Source organism: Ranitomeya imitator, chromosome 4 (assembly GCF_032444005.1).
Source record: "Ranitomeya imitator isolate aRanImi1 chromosome 4, aRanImi1.pri, whole genome shotgun sequence".
Classification (NCBI taxonomy): Eukaryota; Metazoa; Chordata; class Amphibia; order Anura; family Dendrobatidae; genus Ranitomeya; species Ranitomeya imitator.
Genome location: NC_091285.1, coordinates 291,713,594 through 291,730,587, shown reverse-complemented (window position 1 = coordinate 291,730,587; position 16,994 = coordinate 291,713,594). Strand labels below are relative to the sequence as shown.

The following is a 16,994-nucleotide window of genomic DNA, read 5'->3' as shown; positions in this document are numbered from 1 at the left end:
GCTCTCACCCTTTGTGCTTGTTTTTATAATTTGACATTCTATACTGATATATATATATATATATATATATATATATATATATATATATATATATATATATATATATATATATATATATATACACACACACACATATATTATATTATATATATATATATATATAATTTGACATGGTATAGTCTCGTATGTTATTGTTCTCCTACTGCTTTTGCACCGAACTGGTTAGCTGAGAGCCAGCAAGGGGGTGTATACTGCAGAGGAGGACAAAACTTTCTTTGTACCACTTAGTGTCAGCCTCCTAGTGGCAGCAGAATACACCCACGGTCTGTGTCCCCCAATGAATGGCTCGGAGAAAGGGATTTTACGGTGAGTACACAAAAATCCCTATTTCATCTGAAAACACCTTGGAGCAACAGTCCACTATAACTATTATTATTCAATTGTATGGACCTTGTATTATGTATGATTAGGTAGTTACTTACCATATTTAGTTTTCATTAGGTTTCCCCTTCTTTTAGTACACATTCTTTTATACTGCATATATATTCTATGTGTTCCTAATGGAACACGCTATCCTGCTGTTTATTCCTTATTTGTATGTCGCTTGCGTTCCACTATGGGACGCATTGATATTTCCGCTTTGCATTGGTCTTAGTACGCAATGCAGGAGCTATTAGTTCCTTGTAAATACGTCATCCGTTTTTTTCTCTTCCGGTCCAGAGGTCACGTGCGCTCCACTGTGGAGCCCATCTGTTACTTCCAGTCCGTGCTGCACTTTAGCGGTGTGGAATGTGATGTTTATTTGCTCCTCTTGGTGTGATTGTGTGGCGATATGCTTCTTTATACTTCGGCGCATCTCGATTTAGGGATTTGTGCATTATTGGCAATTATTCTACGCCGTAGTTTCTCCGATCACTTCCGGTCTGGGGGCAGTGTAACGTGCGTTTCAGGTGGAATGCATGATTCCTATAGCGTTTAATAATATATGCCTTATTTTAATTAGTCTTTTATTAGGAGGGACTTTTTGTATTTGTTTTGTATGGTATTTAATAAATAAATTAAAATAACTATGCCACTTGATTTTCTTTGGGAACCTTTGTTCCTGATTGGTTTGTGCGGCTTATAAATATTTCCCCCTTTCTACTTCCTTTCACTCCTTGTAAAAAAAAGCCATTATCAGACGAAACGTGCGTTGGAGCATACAGGAAATTACTGGGTGTGGACTTTGAATATTATAAGGATATAATTATTCTCTTTACTCTATTGCCTATGCCTTTCTGACTTGATGAATGTATGTTTGCAAATGTACCTATATAGGCTACTTGTAATGTGTTTTTTTCTGATAAAATGGTAGTTCATGATTTGGTTAATATACCCATTCCAATTATAGCACTTAGGTTTTTTGCATTGTCTGTTGTTCTTTTCCCCCCTCTTTTTACATGTTATGTATGTATTTCAGTATTATTAATAAATAATTTTTTATTATGTTTTTGCATTTTTGTTTATACACCTTATCTCTTGAGTAGGTTTTAATCGCATTATAGGGTGATATCCTATTTATTATACTGTTTATTTGGTGTTGTACTTCTGTAACACTGTTTGTATTATAGGTAAAGAGCGACCTGGCACACATGCTCTACGATCTTCTAAAGATGCGTCACCATCCAGCTCAGTAGGCATTCCTCCAGCAAAGGTAGTTTTACCTGTACATTTTTTTCTGTAATGTTATGTTTTGTTATAATTTCTGTAAGCATAAAAGGCTGAATGTGTGTCATGTAATGTGATGTATGACTGCTTAGCGTAGGGGTGCTCAACATTTTTCTTCCAAAGGCCACAAAAAATGTTGAGTACCTGCATGCATACGTCACCAGAACCACTATAAGTACATGAATACAGCACCAAGCTAAGTACAGCGATCAATTGTAATGTCAGGTCAGCCCCATATCAAATTTTATACCATGAACCTACAACTCCCTGTATATGTTTAACAATGGTAAGGAGATACTGGCTGTTGTTGTTACCAACCATCTCCAGACTGCAGTATATACAGAAATCAAATCACTGATGAGAGGCAGGCAACATCACAAATAAACAGGTATCTTATTGGTAATATTTTCTCTGATTCAAGTCGTTCACATGTCTTTTGGCTCCAAGTAGTACAGACGCCATGATAAGATTTCATGGCCAGCGCTCATCTCTCCAGACTTCCCTCTAAAGCAGCACTTCCAGACAAGGTGCCCTTAAAAATATAATAAAGCGCTCCTACATAGGGGAGATATGTCTGAGATGGCAGTCAGTGACTTTCTCATATAGAACATGGGACCACTCTTGTATATGAGAGATGTGATTGAGATGGCTGTCGATCAGATGATCAGCTGAAACTTTGTTTGGCCGACAGCCATCTAATGTCGACGGCCACCTTGAGACATGCAAACATTCCATTTCTCAGGATATGTTCTGCAGATGATAATGTTTGATTGCTTACAAGTTATGAACTCTTGTCTGTCCCATAATAAAGTATTTGATTTTATCTTTACAGAATGTAGAATTAGAGAAGGCAAGTCGTCTGGCAGAGAGTGCTTTCATAGAAGCTGCTTCCAAGTGGGTATTTGAGAAAGGGTCCGAAAGTAACTTACCTGATGCAGCAGAAGAAATTATAAAGGTACTTCTTATTTTTAATGACATTTTCTCAGTGACATTGAATAATACCGACATGTCTTTTTCTGACTTATGTCAGAGCTTTGGCTTTCTCTACAAGCAATTTGAAGCTCGTTGCCTGTAGCGGATTTGAACACATTCACATGTTTTTCTGCAAAATCCTGAGATATAAACTATTTCTGTGATTGTTGTACTTACAGTGTTTAGTCAGTTTTTCTTGTGCAGATTGCTTGCATAACCACATATCCCATTCTGCTCCAGTCTGCCTAGTCTTGGTCTCAGCAGCTGGTCCCGCTTTGGGTCATTCTCCAACTCCTGGCAGTTGGAAGCTCACCAGTTACATTTGTATGACATTACTAGGTTATATGCATAAAAATGTATAGTGCGGAGGCATGGCGTCTTCTGCGCAGAGACCTCACTGGCATAGTAGGAAATCTTTCCTTACTAGTGATGAGCGAATATTTCTTGAGCGCGCTCAGGTGACCTCCGAGTACTCGGAGATTTAGTTTTCATCGCTGCAGCTGAATGATTTACATCTGTTAGCCAGCATAAGTACATGTGGGGGTTGCCTGGTTGCTAGGGAATCCCCACATGTAATCAAGCTTTCTAGTAGCTGTAAATCATCCAGCTGAGGCAGTGAAAACTAAATCTCCGAGCACTAAAAAATACTCGGAGGACCCCCGAGCATGCTCGGGAAATGTCGAGTAACAAGTATATTCGCTCATCACTATTCCTTACCCTTTCTTGCATGGCCATAATAAGATGTTCTAACGTGTAGATATCTCCCTATGCCATATTGATCATCAGATTAGCTATGCATGATTAATTTATTGCCTTGGGCTGAACTATCAAATTACATGGTTAAATTTTAGATAGCCTTTTTGCCTCAAAAGACTACAGGAGTATTCCTATTGTATGATAATCTCAAAATAATTTAAGGGAATTTGTCACCTCCAGAAACACTGTTTTCTTGTAAGATATAGGAGTAATTTGCACTCAAATAGCTTTTAAATCATGTCGGGCAGGCTTCCTGTAAGAGCGGCTACATGTAGAAAATGAAGATATATTCACTCTGCCGCCAGTCATTTCCAGTCATTGGGGTGGTACAGTGGGCTGTCAGTCATCGATCACTACACAGCATATTGATTGACAGCCTGCTGTGCAGTATGTGAATGCAGAGAACGCTGTCAATCAAAGTGCAGGTGGGTGATTACATGGTGCTCACTGTTTAGTGAGCGGTAACTGTAACCAATCCTTGCACCTTATCAATGACTGGAAGTAAGCAGCTGCAGGGAAAATATAACTTCATTTTCTCTCTCTAACCACTGCTCCATTAAAATGTTATTTCTATGCAGTTTACCAATATAACTACAGGTGAATAGTGTTTCTGTAAGTGCCAGCTTCTCTTAAATGTGACCTTATCAGATGTAGCCATGTCCACATATTGGTACTGTTCTAGCTGGTTGGGATGTGAATATAGATCTCTCCGTGGCAAAGCCGCACCTGACAGAAGGGGTTATGTTGTCATCATTGCTCTATATAGTATCTGGCTATTGGCAATCTTCGCTATATTTCAGGAGCAGAATTCTCAGCTCAGGGCAGAGTAAACAGACCCACATAGACCTAGATATGGTCATCATCCCCATAAGACAGCGAATACTGAAAGATGCTCATCTAGTAAGCTGTTGTACTTCTCTTTCTAAGGCTGGCTCATCCTCTGCATTATATGTTGATCAGACAGCAGACATGGAGGCAGGCATTTCTGGCAATCCAGACCTCTATGAAATGTCTCCACTTGGCAGCCGCTCAAAAGTAATTGCAGCAAAAACAAAGGAGATCGAAGAGGTAAGATGAGAATGTTACACGTTACCAGACCATGTTAGCATTCAATATAGAGTCACTGTCCTTTTGTATTTCTTTATATCTTTGTTATTCATGAAGGTAACTTGTCATGGTTTCCCACTGCTAATCTGCATCCAACACTTCTCAGTATCAACAGCTTCCTAAATGTGACTACATAAAAAAGTGAATGACCACAAACAAAATACATTATAAGGTATAGATTTTATTGATACATACAATTAAAATGCATTAAAATATTGGTAAGCAATACACAGGAATAATAAGAATATTCACAACAAAGGTATTCACAAGAAATCTATGTAGGAGGAGCGAATTGCTATGTTCTCATCACACTCCTTGAGAAAACCAAGGGTGAAACATACGTCGGAGTCCTGGGGTCCTGAATCATATGCTAGTTTTCTCTTTTATGATATGTTGTTTTACATACATATATACAGCTTATCTATTTACATATGTATTTATACATTATTGGTCTATTTTGATAGGTTTATACTATATTTCATTATGTAGATAGCTAGTGTAATGAGAACATAGCAATTAGCCCCTACTGTATATGTCTTATGAATACGTTTGTTGTGAACTTTCTTATTTTTCTGTGTTTTGTTTCACATTATTTTACTGTGTTTTAAATGTATGTATCAATAAAATCCATACCCTTTTAATATATTTTTATGTTTTGTTTGTGGTCATTCACTGTTTTTGCGAGTCATATATTTTTTCGTGAATACCCACTTATATCAAGCAATGGTAATATTTTCTTGGTTGTGTATTTCCAAGCTTCCCAAATGTGTCTAGTATTTCACCATAGCTTAGCAAATTCACCTCCTACTTGTCCACCGCCATATGCAAATAAGCGCCGCACCTATGGCAAGGCTTCAGATCCAGCCCCATTGTCTCTGATTAATGTGAGTTTTCACAAAGACAAGCCATTGAAAGAAAAACATAATGTCCATCAACTCTCAGCCTTTGTGATTAGTATTGTTCACCAAGTTGTAATATTGTATGGTGTCGGTTAACGGGGCTGTCTCATCCAAACCTATCAATATATTGGATGAAATTGTAAAGTGCTTGTAAAAACAAGGACGTTTGTAATTTACCTCTTAAAAGTTGGCTTGTGACTCAAGAACAGAGGTATTTTTAATTCTGCAGTTCACTTGTTGCCAAAGTTACCGGCCACCTTTACTATCGGATTGCGGACAGCTCGCACCAGCAGTTTAGCAATTGACACAAACTGTCAATCATAAAGAGCTTGCCGCCCTTCAGAAAGATGGGAGACAGGGGAGTGGTGTGCTGCTGAAGATGGGATCCTGAAACTTGAATTAAATGGCTGCCCATTTATTGCACGGACCACCCATATCCCCTGGAACCGCTGCTACAGAAGCATTCTCAGTTCTGATACATAAAGTTCCCGAGCGAGGGGTCTCCCATGCATGTTTCCTAGTAAGTCATACGCTCATGTATAGTTGTCCTGCGAAACATCTTGAACTCCTTCCTAAACCTTTTTGTACCTCCCCTTCTTCTGAGAACCATAGCTCGATAGTCGTGTAAGTGCCTCTTTTGTGCAGGGATGAGTTATCATTTTGAATGACACCATTCATTGTAACATGCAGTGTCCTGAAAAATGGGAAAAACATTCCTAGTGATGTGAACAAACCCCTCACACTGTTTAGTTGGTGTCACCATATTCAGCGTAACCTTTGTAGTCATTACCATCATTTTATGGGACATACAATCTATTGTTGCTTTTTATTGCATGCTTGGAGGAAGTTCGATGGTCAGACATTATTATGTACAGTGTTTACCTGGGAATGGGTTAAATAATTTTTATATTTTCATACATCAGACTTTCACAGATGCCAGGTAAGATGAGGTTTTAAATGTTTCTGTGTTTTTTCCAATATTTTTTGATCTCTTGCTTGTCTAATTTACTGTAGTGTGTAGCACAAATCATGGTCTCCTGTGTAGGGCACCCAACAGCTGGGCTTCACAGTGATGGGAAGGAGTGTCATACCCGGTTACCATTGCAGAATATCAGCACGCCGCGGTCCTGATGTCTGGGCAGGATTGCCATTACACAGCCTTATTCATTGTATGGCACTCATTTATTTGTAATGTAAAAATCTATGAAGTTTGCGAACATGTACTGCTAGGGTATGTCTACACCATTTTAAGAAGTCTGTTGTCAGTGAGCAGGAACATTGCATGTTAACACCCTACGAGACTCGGGCTGATATATACAGCTTACAGGATTACCAGACTGCATAAAAATATAGCAAACCCTTTGTTATGAGAAGTTTTCGCTCTCTACAGATTTTCAGCATCTGGATTGACAGCAATGTCTCCATACAATGAAATCAAGCTGAGCCAAAAGATAGTAGGCCTTATTCATCCAAACTATCAAGAACAAAAGCAGTCTTTGTCCATAGCGACCAACGAGGACTCATTTATTAGATGGCTGACCGATAGCGTTCCCGACTTCTCTATACACAAAAACATCCCGTGTTCTCTATGAGCGAGCTGCTGAACCAGAATCATCTCGGCATAGCTTGCCACTCAAAGAGCAAATGGTTAGGCCATTGAATTCAACAAGCTGGCCGGATCCACAGCATTTGTTTGGGAGATTTGGGAGACCCCCATATACATTACACTGTCGGACGATAATGGTGGATCCAGCCTATTTTAGTGTAATGGGTAAAATTAAAGCGATGCTGTGATTGCTTTGGGAAAAAAAAGCTGAATCTGCCCAAAAATATTTGTGTCTTTAATAAATACTGTAAAAATGACTGTTACTATGTACAGAACATTTCATTATAGCTGTGATAATAAATGGACTTTACAGCTTTTGTGTCAGGGGTGACTTCAGAGCCTGTGCATTCAGCCGTTCCCTTTCTTCCCTCTGATATTCTTGTTCTTTTGGATGAAGTGTTCCTTGCCTGACATTTTCCATGGAAAGGCTTTATGAATCATGTTCCGAGTTAAAAGCCAGCAATGAATTTTAGATATAAAATATCTCTGTAGCTTACTTTCCACACCTCACCCTGTATTAAGAGAGCCAGTATTACTGGGATCACAATTCAGCATGAGGATGGTGCACTTTCCTTTATTTTATTTCATGTTCTATATTCTCTCAATTCCCATTTACTAACCAGGGTTTACTTGTATATTGATATATTAGAAAACTCCCAGAGATGACTATAATTGAAAGTACAATAATCTAAATGGATATTTGTATTCGCCCATGTGAGTAGAAGGATAGTGAGTGTATACTCCCAATCTAAGAACCTAAAAAAATGGAGTTCTATACACATTTTTTAAAAAAATAAAAGGAATACTTTATTACATATAATATCATAATGATGTTTACTACTATCCTTCATACCTTGGACCCATGTGTTTTTCACTAGGGTTTTATGTCCTGCGGCTGTGCTTCATTCAATTAGACTTTGTATCACTATTATATGTAAGTATTACTTTTATTTTTAAAATGATTATGTATAGAACTCCATTTTTTAGGTTCTTACTTGTATGCGTTCACACTGTGCTTTTGTGTTGAATTTTTCAAGCAGAAACCCTTCAACCTTAAGGCTATGTGCCCACGTTGCGTTTTTTAAGCATTTTTACAGCGTTTTTCCACTGCAGAAATGCTTCAAAAAACGCTTACAAAATGCATCCCAGTATTTTTAATGGAATTTGGCAATGGTTGTGCAGCGGAAACGCATCGCGGAAAAAAATGCAGCATGTTCATCAATTTTGCGGAATCGCTGCGATTTCGCCGCTATAGAATTGTATTGGGACGCATGAAATAAAACGAGAAAAAAAAGGCAACAAATACGCGATAAAAACGCTAGAAAAATACAAGCGGATATCCTGGCAAGGGAGTCCAGTTTTGATGAGGAAAATTCTGCTTAGATTCTGCAACCTGGGCACATAGCCTAAAGGTACCTTCACACATAACGATATCGTTAACGATATCGTTGCAACGTCACGCTTTTTTGTGACGTAGCAACGATCTCGCTAACGATCTCCTTATGTGTGACAGCGACCAACGATCAGGCCCCTGCTGGGAGATCGTTGATCGCTGGGGAATGATCAGGACCTTTTTTTGGCCGCTGTCATCTCTGGATCGGCGTGTGTGACGCCGATCCAGCGATGTGTTCACTTGTAACCAGGGTAAAAAAAAAAAACACTACATACTTACATTCCGATGTCTGTCACGTCCCCCGCCGTCAGCTTCCCTGCACTGACTGTCAGCGCCGCTGGCCGTAAAGCAGAGCACAGCGGTGACGTCACCGTTGTGCTCTGCTTTACGGCCGGCGCTGACACAGTCAGTGCGGGAAGCTGACGGCGGGGGACGTGACAGACATCGGAATGTAAGTATGTAGTGTTTTTTTTTTTTTTTTTTTTTTTTTAACTTTTACAATGGTAACCAGGGTAAATATCGGGTTACTAAGCGCGGCCCTGCACTTAGTAACCCGATGTTTACCCTGGTTACCCGGGGACTTCGGCATCGTTGAAGACAGTTTCAACGATGCCGAAGTTTTCCCCGGATCGATGGTCGCTGGAGAGAGCGGTCTGTGTGACAGCTCCCCAGCGACCACATAACGACTTACCAACGATCACGGCCAGGTCGTATCGCTGGTCGTGATCGTTGGTAAGTCGTTTAGTGTAACGGTACCTTAACTCTTGCTTTTTGAATGCCTCAAGTTTTACTGCTTCAAAATCTCAGCAGAAAGAACTGTGTGAACACACCCTTTAAAGTGCTATTTCCAGACTTCCATTATTTTTCACAAAAGCACAGTAAATCATACTTATTGTTACAAACTCAGCGCAACATAGTTATTTTGTTTTTTTATGTTTTTTTCATCTCTATCTGCCACTCTATGTATCCAGCTTTACATAGCAGAATGGGCGGTCGTCTTTTCTGCCCAATCTGCATTTCCCAGCTGCACTTGCTTCTACTCAGTGCTGCAGATCCCTCACTCTCACCTGTGTACTCCTGACTAGCCCCACCTCTGAGTTACAATCAAGCTAAACCAATTGTAGAATTCTTCTAATGTTTCTGTTCACTATCTGCTACAGTACAGTACTCTGACTGATCTTCTGCTATTTATAGCGGTACAGTTTCAGTGTGGTTTTATATTATTGTTAGCTGGTTCATGGCAAAGCTCATCTTTCCTGCATTTCTCCACACACTTGTAATAACTAGGCAGTGCAGAGTTCTGTTTGTTGCCTGTTGCTGACATATCAGTGATATGAAACAGCAAATGCTACTTTGCTGATCAATATGGCAGAAGATTATCTTACAACAATAAGAATTTTATTTCTGTAGCGCCAACATATTCCGCAGCACTTTACATTTTAGAGGCGACTTGTACAGACAGTAAAAGACATTACAGCATAACAATAATACTGTACATAAATCAAACATACCAAGAGGAGTGAGGGCCCTGCTCACAAGCTTACAATCTATGAGTTAATAGGGGAGATACGAAAGGTGGATGGTAACAATTTCTTGTATTGTATGGGGTCCGGCCATCAATGTAATGATGTATCTTCAGTCATATGCATCAACAAAGCGGTATTTGCGGTTTCACATCACTGGTCTGTCAGCAGCTGGCAACTCTTTATGCAGCCCTATCCTACAGTGTATCTCTCCTCTCAGCCCCCTGTATGTAAAGCCCCATCCTGCTGTATATCGCTCCCCTCGCCGCCTGCGAATACCCCCACGTTGTATTGCATCACTTATCTTAATTAGCAATGCACAGGCACCACTGCTTCCAAGCATGAGCACTATGAAGGAGGCATCGCTCCTACTTGTGAAGTCATCCCCTACAGTAGCAGCTCAGTTGTAGACATGACCCAGCGCTACACTATACTAGCAGGAAGCCCTCAAGATTGACCAGGAATACTAGACCTACAGTCAGTTCCACTGGCAGCTGCAGGGTAAATGGAGTTTGGAGGGCATCTTTAGGAGTGTAGAGGGTAATTTGTGCAAGACGGAGGAGATTTAAAAATGAATTATATTGGCACAAGTGAATAAATGTGTTCCGTATTGGACTATATTTTGATTTTAGTAACAACTCTTTAATATGGTCTACATATTATTTATTTTACTCACTCCTTAATGATTCTTATTCATATTACTGATGCAGTACTGTTTTATTGTACCAATACATACCTAATCAGACCAGACAATACTACCGTATATGTTTTCCATTTTATTTTTTATGCTTGCTCTTTTTCCTTCTTGCTGCACTTAAAAAAAGAAAGAAAAGAAAAGGCCCTAAGCATCAAAGGCTAGTCTCTTGAAAGTGCATGTTAGATAAAATGTATAAGGCAATAAACAGTTTAATGAAGCCTCGGAGTATTCTCCTTTCCTATACACAGAAACGCTGCCCACATGCAGTATTTTATTTACATTTTATCGTCTGTATTTTGAAGTGGCGTTCTGAAATATTTTCTTCTTTTTCCTGTTGGGAGTGCGATATATAAATGTCTACATAAACACCGGCATTAAATAAATGTGTGGAAGGTAAGCTTTCAACCTCTTGGCCCAGAGACTTGTGAACTGTTTATTTTGGTTGAGCTCCACACTGCACATTTCTGCTCCACTGATTTCACCATCCAACTAAAAGCATATCTTTGTCATTGCAGAATAAATGATATCCATTCAACAGAATAATCCTTGTTCTAGCTCCCAACTAGCATGCGGGGTCTCTGCACCGTATTATTGCTATTTCACTAACCATATTTTGGTCAATACTTGCAGGAAATACTCTGCTAATTAGATTTATTAGGGACTTGAGCAGGGGCCGGTTCATGCAGAGACTTTCAGGAACCAGATTGTCATTTGTGTGCCCCTTATTCATGAAATCACACCAATGTACTATATAGTTGATATACCGTGCGTGTAGTTACCTACCTTGGGGGCAACTCATGCGATTATTGTTGGTTCATTCGGGAAAAGGGGCCAACCCTGCTTTTCTATCTGGATGTTAATTATCTTTGCTAGATTCTCCCTCCACAGGATCTGCATTGTTAGGAGGTAACGTTGTGACATGTAGTCCTTAACCCTGATTAACATTTCATAACTACACTGAGTTCACCCACAAATCTGCGACTGTCTCTTTATTTATCCTCCTGTCTTTACATTTTCACTTTTATTTCATGATCTTATTTCCCTTAGAAATTCATTAAATCTTATTAGCACAGAACCTCTTGTTTGTGTTCCCTGGAGAAATGTGAACAGGTCATTCTTTCCGTACATTTTTCTGCTGATTTTTGAAAAATATACTTCAAGAAAGGGCTCCAGCTAAGAATTTCCTCTACAAACACATCCATCTGCACATACAGTATGGCCCCTTTTCATGCACAGACATCCTTATTGAGGCAGCTTCAAATATCCTTCAGTTACTGTTACAGAAAGCTTCCCCTGGCTGTCTCGCTGCCATAATTAAAACAAGACTTAGACAAGATTGTTGCCAAATCCACGTTTCTAGACTAGTCTGATAATAGTACAGCTCTGTCCTTCCTTCGGTATAAGAACTGGAATTTAGGAGTTATGTTGTTGGTTAGGTTATCTGTATTAGCAAGATAATGCGATTTATGCAGCCATGGGCGTACATAGAAATCACAGGGCCCAGTACCAAAAGTCCTAATTGTTACACACACACCTCTCCCCAGACCAAAAGACTATTTGGCAGGGTAAGCAGGGTCATACTGTCTATCTTTTAAAAAGAGGGAGAGTGACATTTATTGCTGCAAATACACAACAATTTTGCCCTTATTGACTTTTCTCGCTCATTAAGATACCTTTTTCATGGCGCTTACAGGGTACGATGCTTCCCCACGCACAGTATCACACACCAACCAGAGAGTACCCCTCCACAGTATGACTCCTCCTCATGGCGAATCCCCTTCCACAATCTCACCCAATAGCCCTCCCCCTACATGCACAGTGTGATGACCCCCCCTCCCCACACACACACACAAGCAGTGCCCTCAACAAAGTATGATGCCGACAGAGTGCCCCCGAAAGTATGATGTCCCCACAGTTCTTTTGAACACAGTATAAAGCCATCCATAGGATGTTGCCCTGAAGGCACCTACCCCCACTCATAGTAGAATGGCTCCCATAGTCAACAAAACGTAGTTTATTGACCCGCAAATTCCCCCCACACACAGTATGATGGCCCCAACAACCCACCCACAAACAGTATGATGCACCCACAGCCCTCCACACAGTACGAAGGTCCCCATACACAGTATGTTGACCCCACACCTCTCTACACAGAATGATGGATCCACAAACCCCCACAGTATGATCGCCACCACAAACCCATGTAATGGCTCCACAGTCCTGAATGGTGCAGCAGGGAGTCGATGTTCTATTCAATGATAAAATTGTGACGACAGTAGTGTTATTGCCCCCACCCCCACACATGTCTGCCGCTATGAAGGGTAAGCCGCTGTATACAGCACAGTTTTAAGGTGATTTAAACTATTTGTAGATGCCCTGTTTTGGAACTCATTCACAGGTGACTGTCTATGTAGTGAGCATGTATAGGTCGGTTTGTTTAACTGATCACCTAGTAACAGGGCTTTGGAGTTGGTATAAGTGTACTCACTTCAATTTAACATAAAATAAGAAATGCTATATATTATTAATATTGTAGAATTGATAGATTAAATGCATTGGGTACTTATACTTTCTTAAAAATCTAGAAAATTGTAATCAGATTTTAATCTAATTTCATTTTCTAACCATTTTACTACAAGAATTATGTTAATGACTATTACATGTGAGTCATTATTGAACTGGAGCTGAAGTGTCGAAAAAGTTTAGGCCAACAACTCTACTTTTATTGTAGCTACTTTAGCTTACCAACTCTTCTTCAAGTAGTAGGTATTGCCTACTCTGTATGCACTCCTCAACATTGAAATTGAAACGCCAAGAAGGAAAAGTTATGAAATGATGGATCGATAGGCATGTGTTGATAATATGCCAATGAAGACAAAATGGAAACAAACCATGAACAACATACAGCCATTTCTCCAAAATGTCACCAAAGCCATTATTCAACACAACAGAGCTAGACAGCATGTTGGTGTGTGGTAGCCTACATGGCCTAAGCCTGCTACCATAGCCTGCATTGTCTCCGGTCTTGTCTCCCTTTTGAGTAGATCTGGGACATCATTGGTCGGCAGTTGCAAAAGGAGCTGCCAGCAGCGGATCTTGATTTGCGTGTCAAGTGCATTCAGTGTGGCAGAGCAATCCTCAGTCAACCATAAATAACCTCATTGATAGCATGCCAAGGCTTTTAAGTATATGTATTTCTTCATGTGGCTCTCATACACAATAATGCATAAATCAAGATGCTTTGAAAATTTTGTTTCCATTTTTCATGACTTGGATATCATTAACATGTCTCTCGATCCTGTAATAATTCTGCAAATTTTCTCCATTGATGTTGCAATTTTCATGTTGGGGGAGTTGTAAATAGGAGAAACAGAAGCATTTGTCCTGCCGAGTTCCTTCAAAAATTGTGGTCACACCAAATATTGATTTGATTTAGATTTCTCTTTCATTCACTCACCTTTTTTTAAATCGCTAAAAAAAGAAATGTTAAAGGAAAACCTGTCAGCAGGATTGTGCACAGTAACCTACAGACAGTGTCAGGTCGGTGCCGTTATACTGATGACAATGATACCTGGTGATGAAATCCATCTTGTGGTTGTTTCTTAATCTTTATTTTCAATTTTGTATTAATGAGATTCTCATGCCCTAAGGTGGGGCTGGTGTATGTGGTGCTCGGATTAGATATAATGCAGACTGCTGACAGGTCACTGCTCTCACTGTCCTGCCCCCTAGTTTGCATAATGAATACCTAATATACTGAATAAAAAAAAAAATGCTTCTGCAGGCAGGTGCCGGCCGTGGCCCCTGCGCTGCAGCATAATCGCATGGTTACTTTGTACTTTCACTTTTGCAGATTTAGGCTATGTGCACACGTTGCAGATTATTTGCGGTTTTTTAGCGTTTTTGCGCTATAAAAACGCTATAAAACCGCAAATAATCTGCATACATTAAGCATCCCATCATTTATAATGGAGTCCGCAATTTCTGTGGACATGATGTGCGTTTTTCCACATGAAAAACGCATTGCGGAAAAGTAATGAACCTGTTCATTCATTTTGCCGTTTTTTTGCGGATTTCCCACTGTCTAATGCATTGGGAAATGTCTGGCAAAAACCGCGCAAAAAAAGCGCATGCGGATTTCATGCGGAAATCTGGCAGAAATGTCCGGATTTCCACAGGAATTTTCTGCATGAATTCCTGAACGTGTGCACATAGCCTTACTTGAAAATGGCGCCTGCCGCATAGTAACAGCTATGGGTTTGTATAGAGATCTAGAGCTGCTACTGTGAAGGTGGCGCCATCTTGCTGGAGAAGGAAAAAAATGTCCTCCACCAAGAGTGCGCCGCCCATGCAGTAGTAGCAGCTCTAGGAGATCTCTATACAAACCGATAGCTGCTACTGCGCGGCAGGCGCCATTTTCAAAATTACTTTTTTTTTTTTACCTCGCTCAAGTAAATTTGCAAAAGTGAATAAGTGCACAGTAACCATGCGGTTATGCTGCAGCGCAGGCGCCACAGCTGGCACCTGTCTGCAGAAGCGTTATTTTTTTTTTAGTCAGTAGGTGCTCTTATTCATTATGCAAACTTGGGGGCCGGTCAGTGAGGGATCAGTGCCCTGTCAGCAGCCCGCCTTAATGAGGTTCTCCTGCCCTAATACAAAGCTGAAAATAAAGATTCAGAAACAGCCACAAGACAGATTTCATCACCCAAGGTATCATTTTCATCAGTATAACGGCGCCAACCTGACACTGTCTGCAGGTTACTATGCACCATCCTGCTGACAGGTTCCCTTTAACCCTTCTATTTTATAAAGTAGGATTACTTTGCAAACATTTTAGACAGGTGTAGAAAAATACTGTGTAGTACTGTACATACATATGTTATAGAAATATATTAGGGTTACATGTAAGGGTTCAAAAAGACTCCTTAAATGTGTTTTCCACTATAGAATCAATCATCTTAACTGTTCACCTGGCTGAGCAAGGCACCATGCATTCAATTGCAAATTCTGTTCAGTGACAATTACCTGGAGGAGGAAGTATCAGGCATATGTTACTATATGCTTATATCCTTCAGTCATTGTTCTGAAGCTGTTTACACAAAGCGTTTTTTTATTCAAGCAATTAGCAATAGCATTCAGAAATTGTTACAATCATACGATGGATGTGTACACCTTCCGGTCTCCCTATTATAGATGGGCCTTTGCATTGCTCTTGGGAGCTACAATCGGGTTACACACTTGCTGCATCTCTGTACAGAGCATCCTGCTTAGAACCGACGTAATCAGACTGATCCCAATTGGACAGGTTCATTTAGAAAGGCCAATGATCCAAGCGGGGCAAGAATCACCAGAAGAACGAGCGAAACGCAATGAGATAATCATATTAACAATCGTTCTGTGCACATGCAAGTGCCCATTACAGTCTGTCTAAAACAAACAGGTCATTAAACAACTGCCGACTGGCTAAGATTTGACAGCCAGGATTTGCCTCTCTAAATGGGACTTTAAGGCCCCCATAAATATTAAGCTGACATCAGCCGAATGGACCATTATCGACATTTTTTACCGACTGATGATTGTCGGGGGAGTTAAGCACGTGACATGTCTGATTTTGGACTGCTGATCCTTTTGTTCTACAGAGACATAATCAATCACCTGAAATGTCTGGCAGAGACTCTTATAAAAAAAAAAAACACGGGTGAATTACCGAACAAGTGCTTCTGTATATGGGAGAGTTGGGAAGATCATTCAGCCAAAAACTCTCCAAAGTGTATGGGGGTGTATACAATGAGTATATCATTTTAGAGATAGGACAGACATACCATAAAATTTGTATACTATAGAGAGAGTGTTAATCTCCCCTCTCCTTAATATAACAAAAATGTTATCTTTGATTAATGAGCCAAGCATTTTCCTGCCAAAGTGCAAAATGAGAACAAGAAAAGCTGCATATGATATGTGACTAATTCTAATGTCCTTGGCTGCAAGAAAGCTAAAATTGGAAAACTATCCCAGCTCATCATATGTCACTGTTTTATACACTGTGTGTGCACAATTATTAGGCAAGTGATTACTTTGACCATATCATCATTTTTATGTAGATTTTCCACCTCCAAGCCATGTAAACTTGAATGTTTATGAGCAGCACAGTGGCTCAGTGGTTAGCACTGTAGCCATGCGGCGCTGGGGTCCTGGGTTCAAACCCCACCAAGGACAACATCTGCAAAGAGTTTGTATGTTCTCCCTGTGTTTGCGTGGGTTTCCTCCGGGTTCTCCGGTTTCCTCCACATTCCAAAGACATACAGATAGGGAATTTAGATTGTGAGCCCCATCA

General features: G+C 40.1%; 1 protein-coding gene across 3 annotated transcripts in view; it reads left to right on the top strand.

The window, feature by feature from the left end:
• The window catches only part of PPHLN1 (periphilin 1), a 166,444-nt gene that overhangs the window by 87,728 nt on the left and 61,722 nt on the right, over window positions 1–16,994 (top strand). For all 3 annotated transcript variants that reach the window (XM_069764751.1, XM_069764752.1, XM_069764750.1), the window contains 3 exons: window positions 1,611–1,693; window positions 2,540–2,662; window positions 4,363–4,503. In XM_069764751.1, the coding sequence (XP_069620852.1) occupies window positions 1,611–1,693; window positions 2,540–2,662; window positions 4,363–4,503 (347 nt within the window). The remainder of the gene's footprint in view (window positions 1–1,610; window positions 1,694–2,539; window positions 2,663–4,362; window positions 4,504–16,994) is intronic.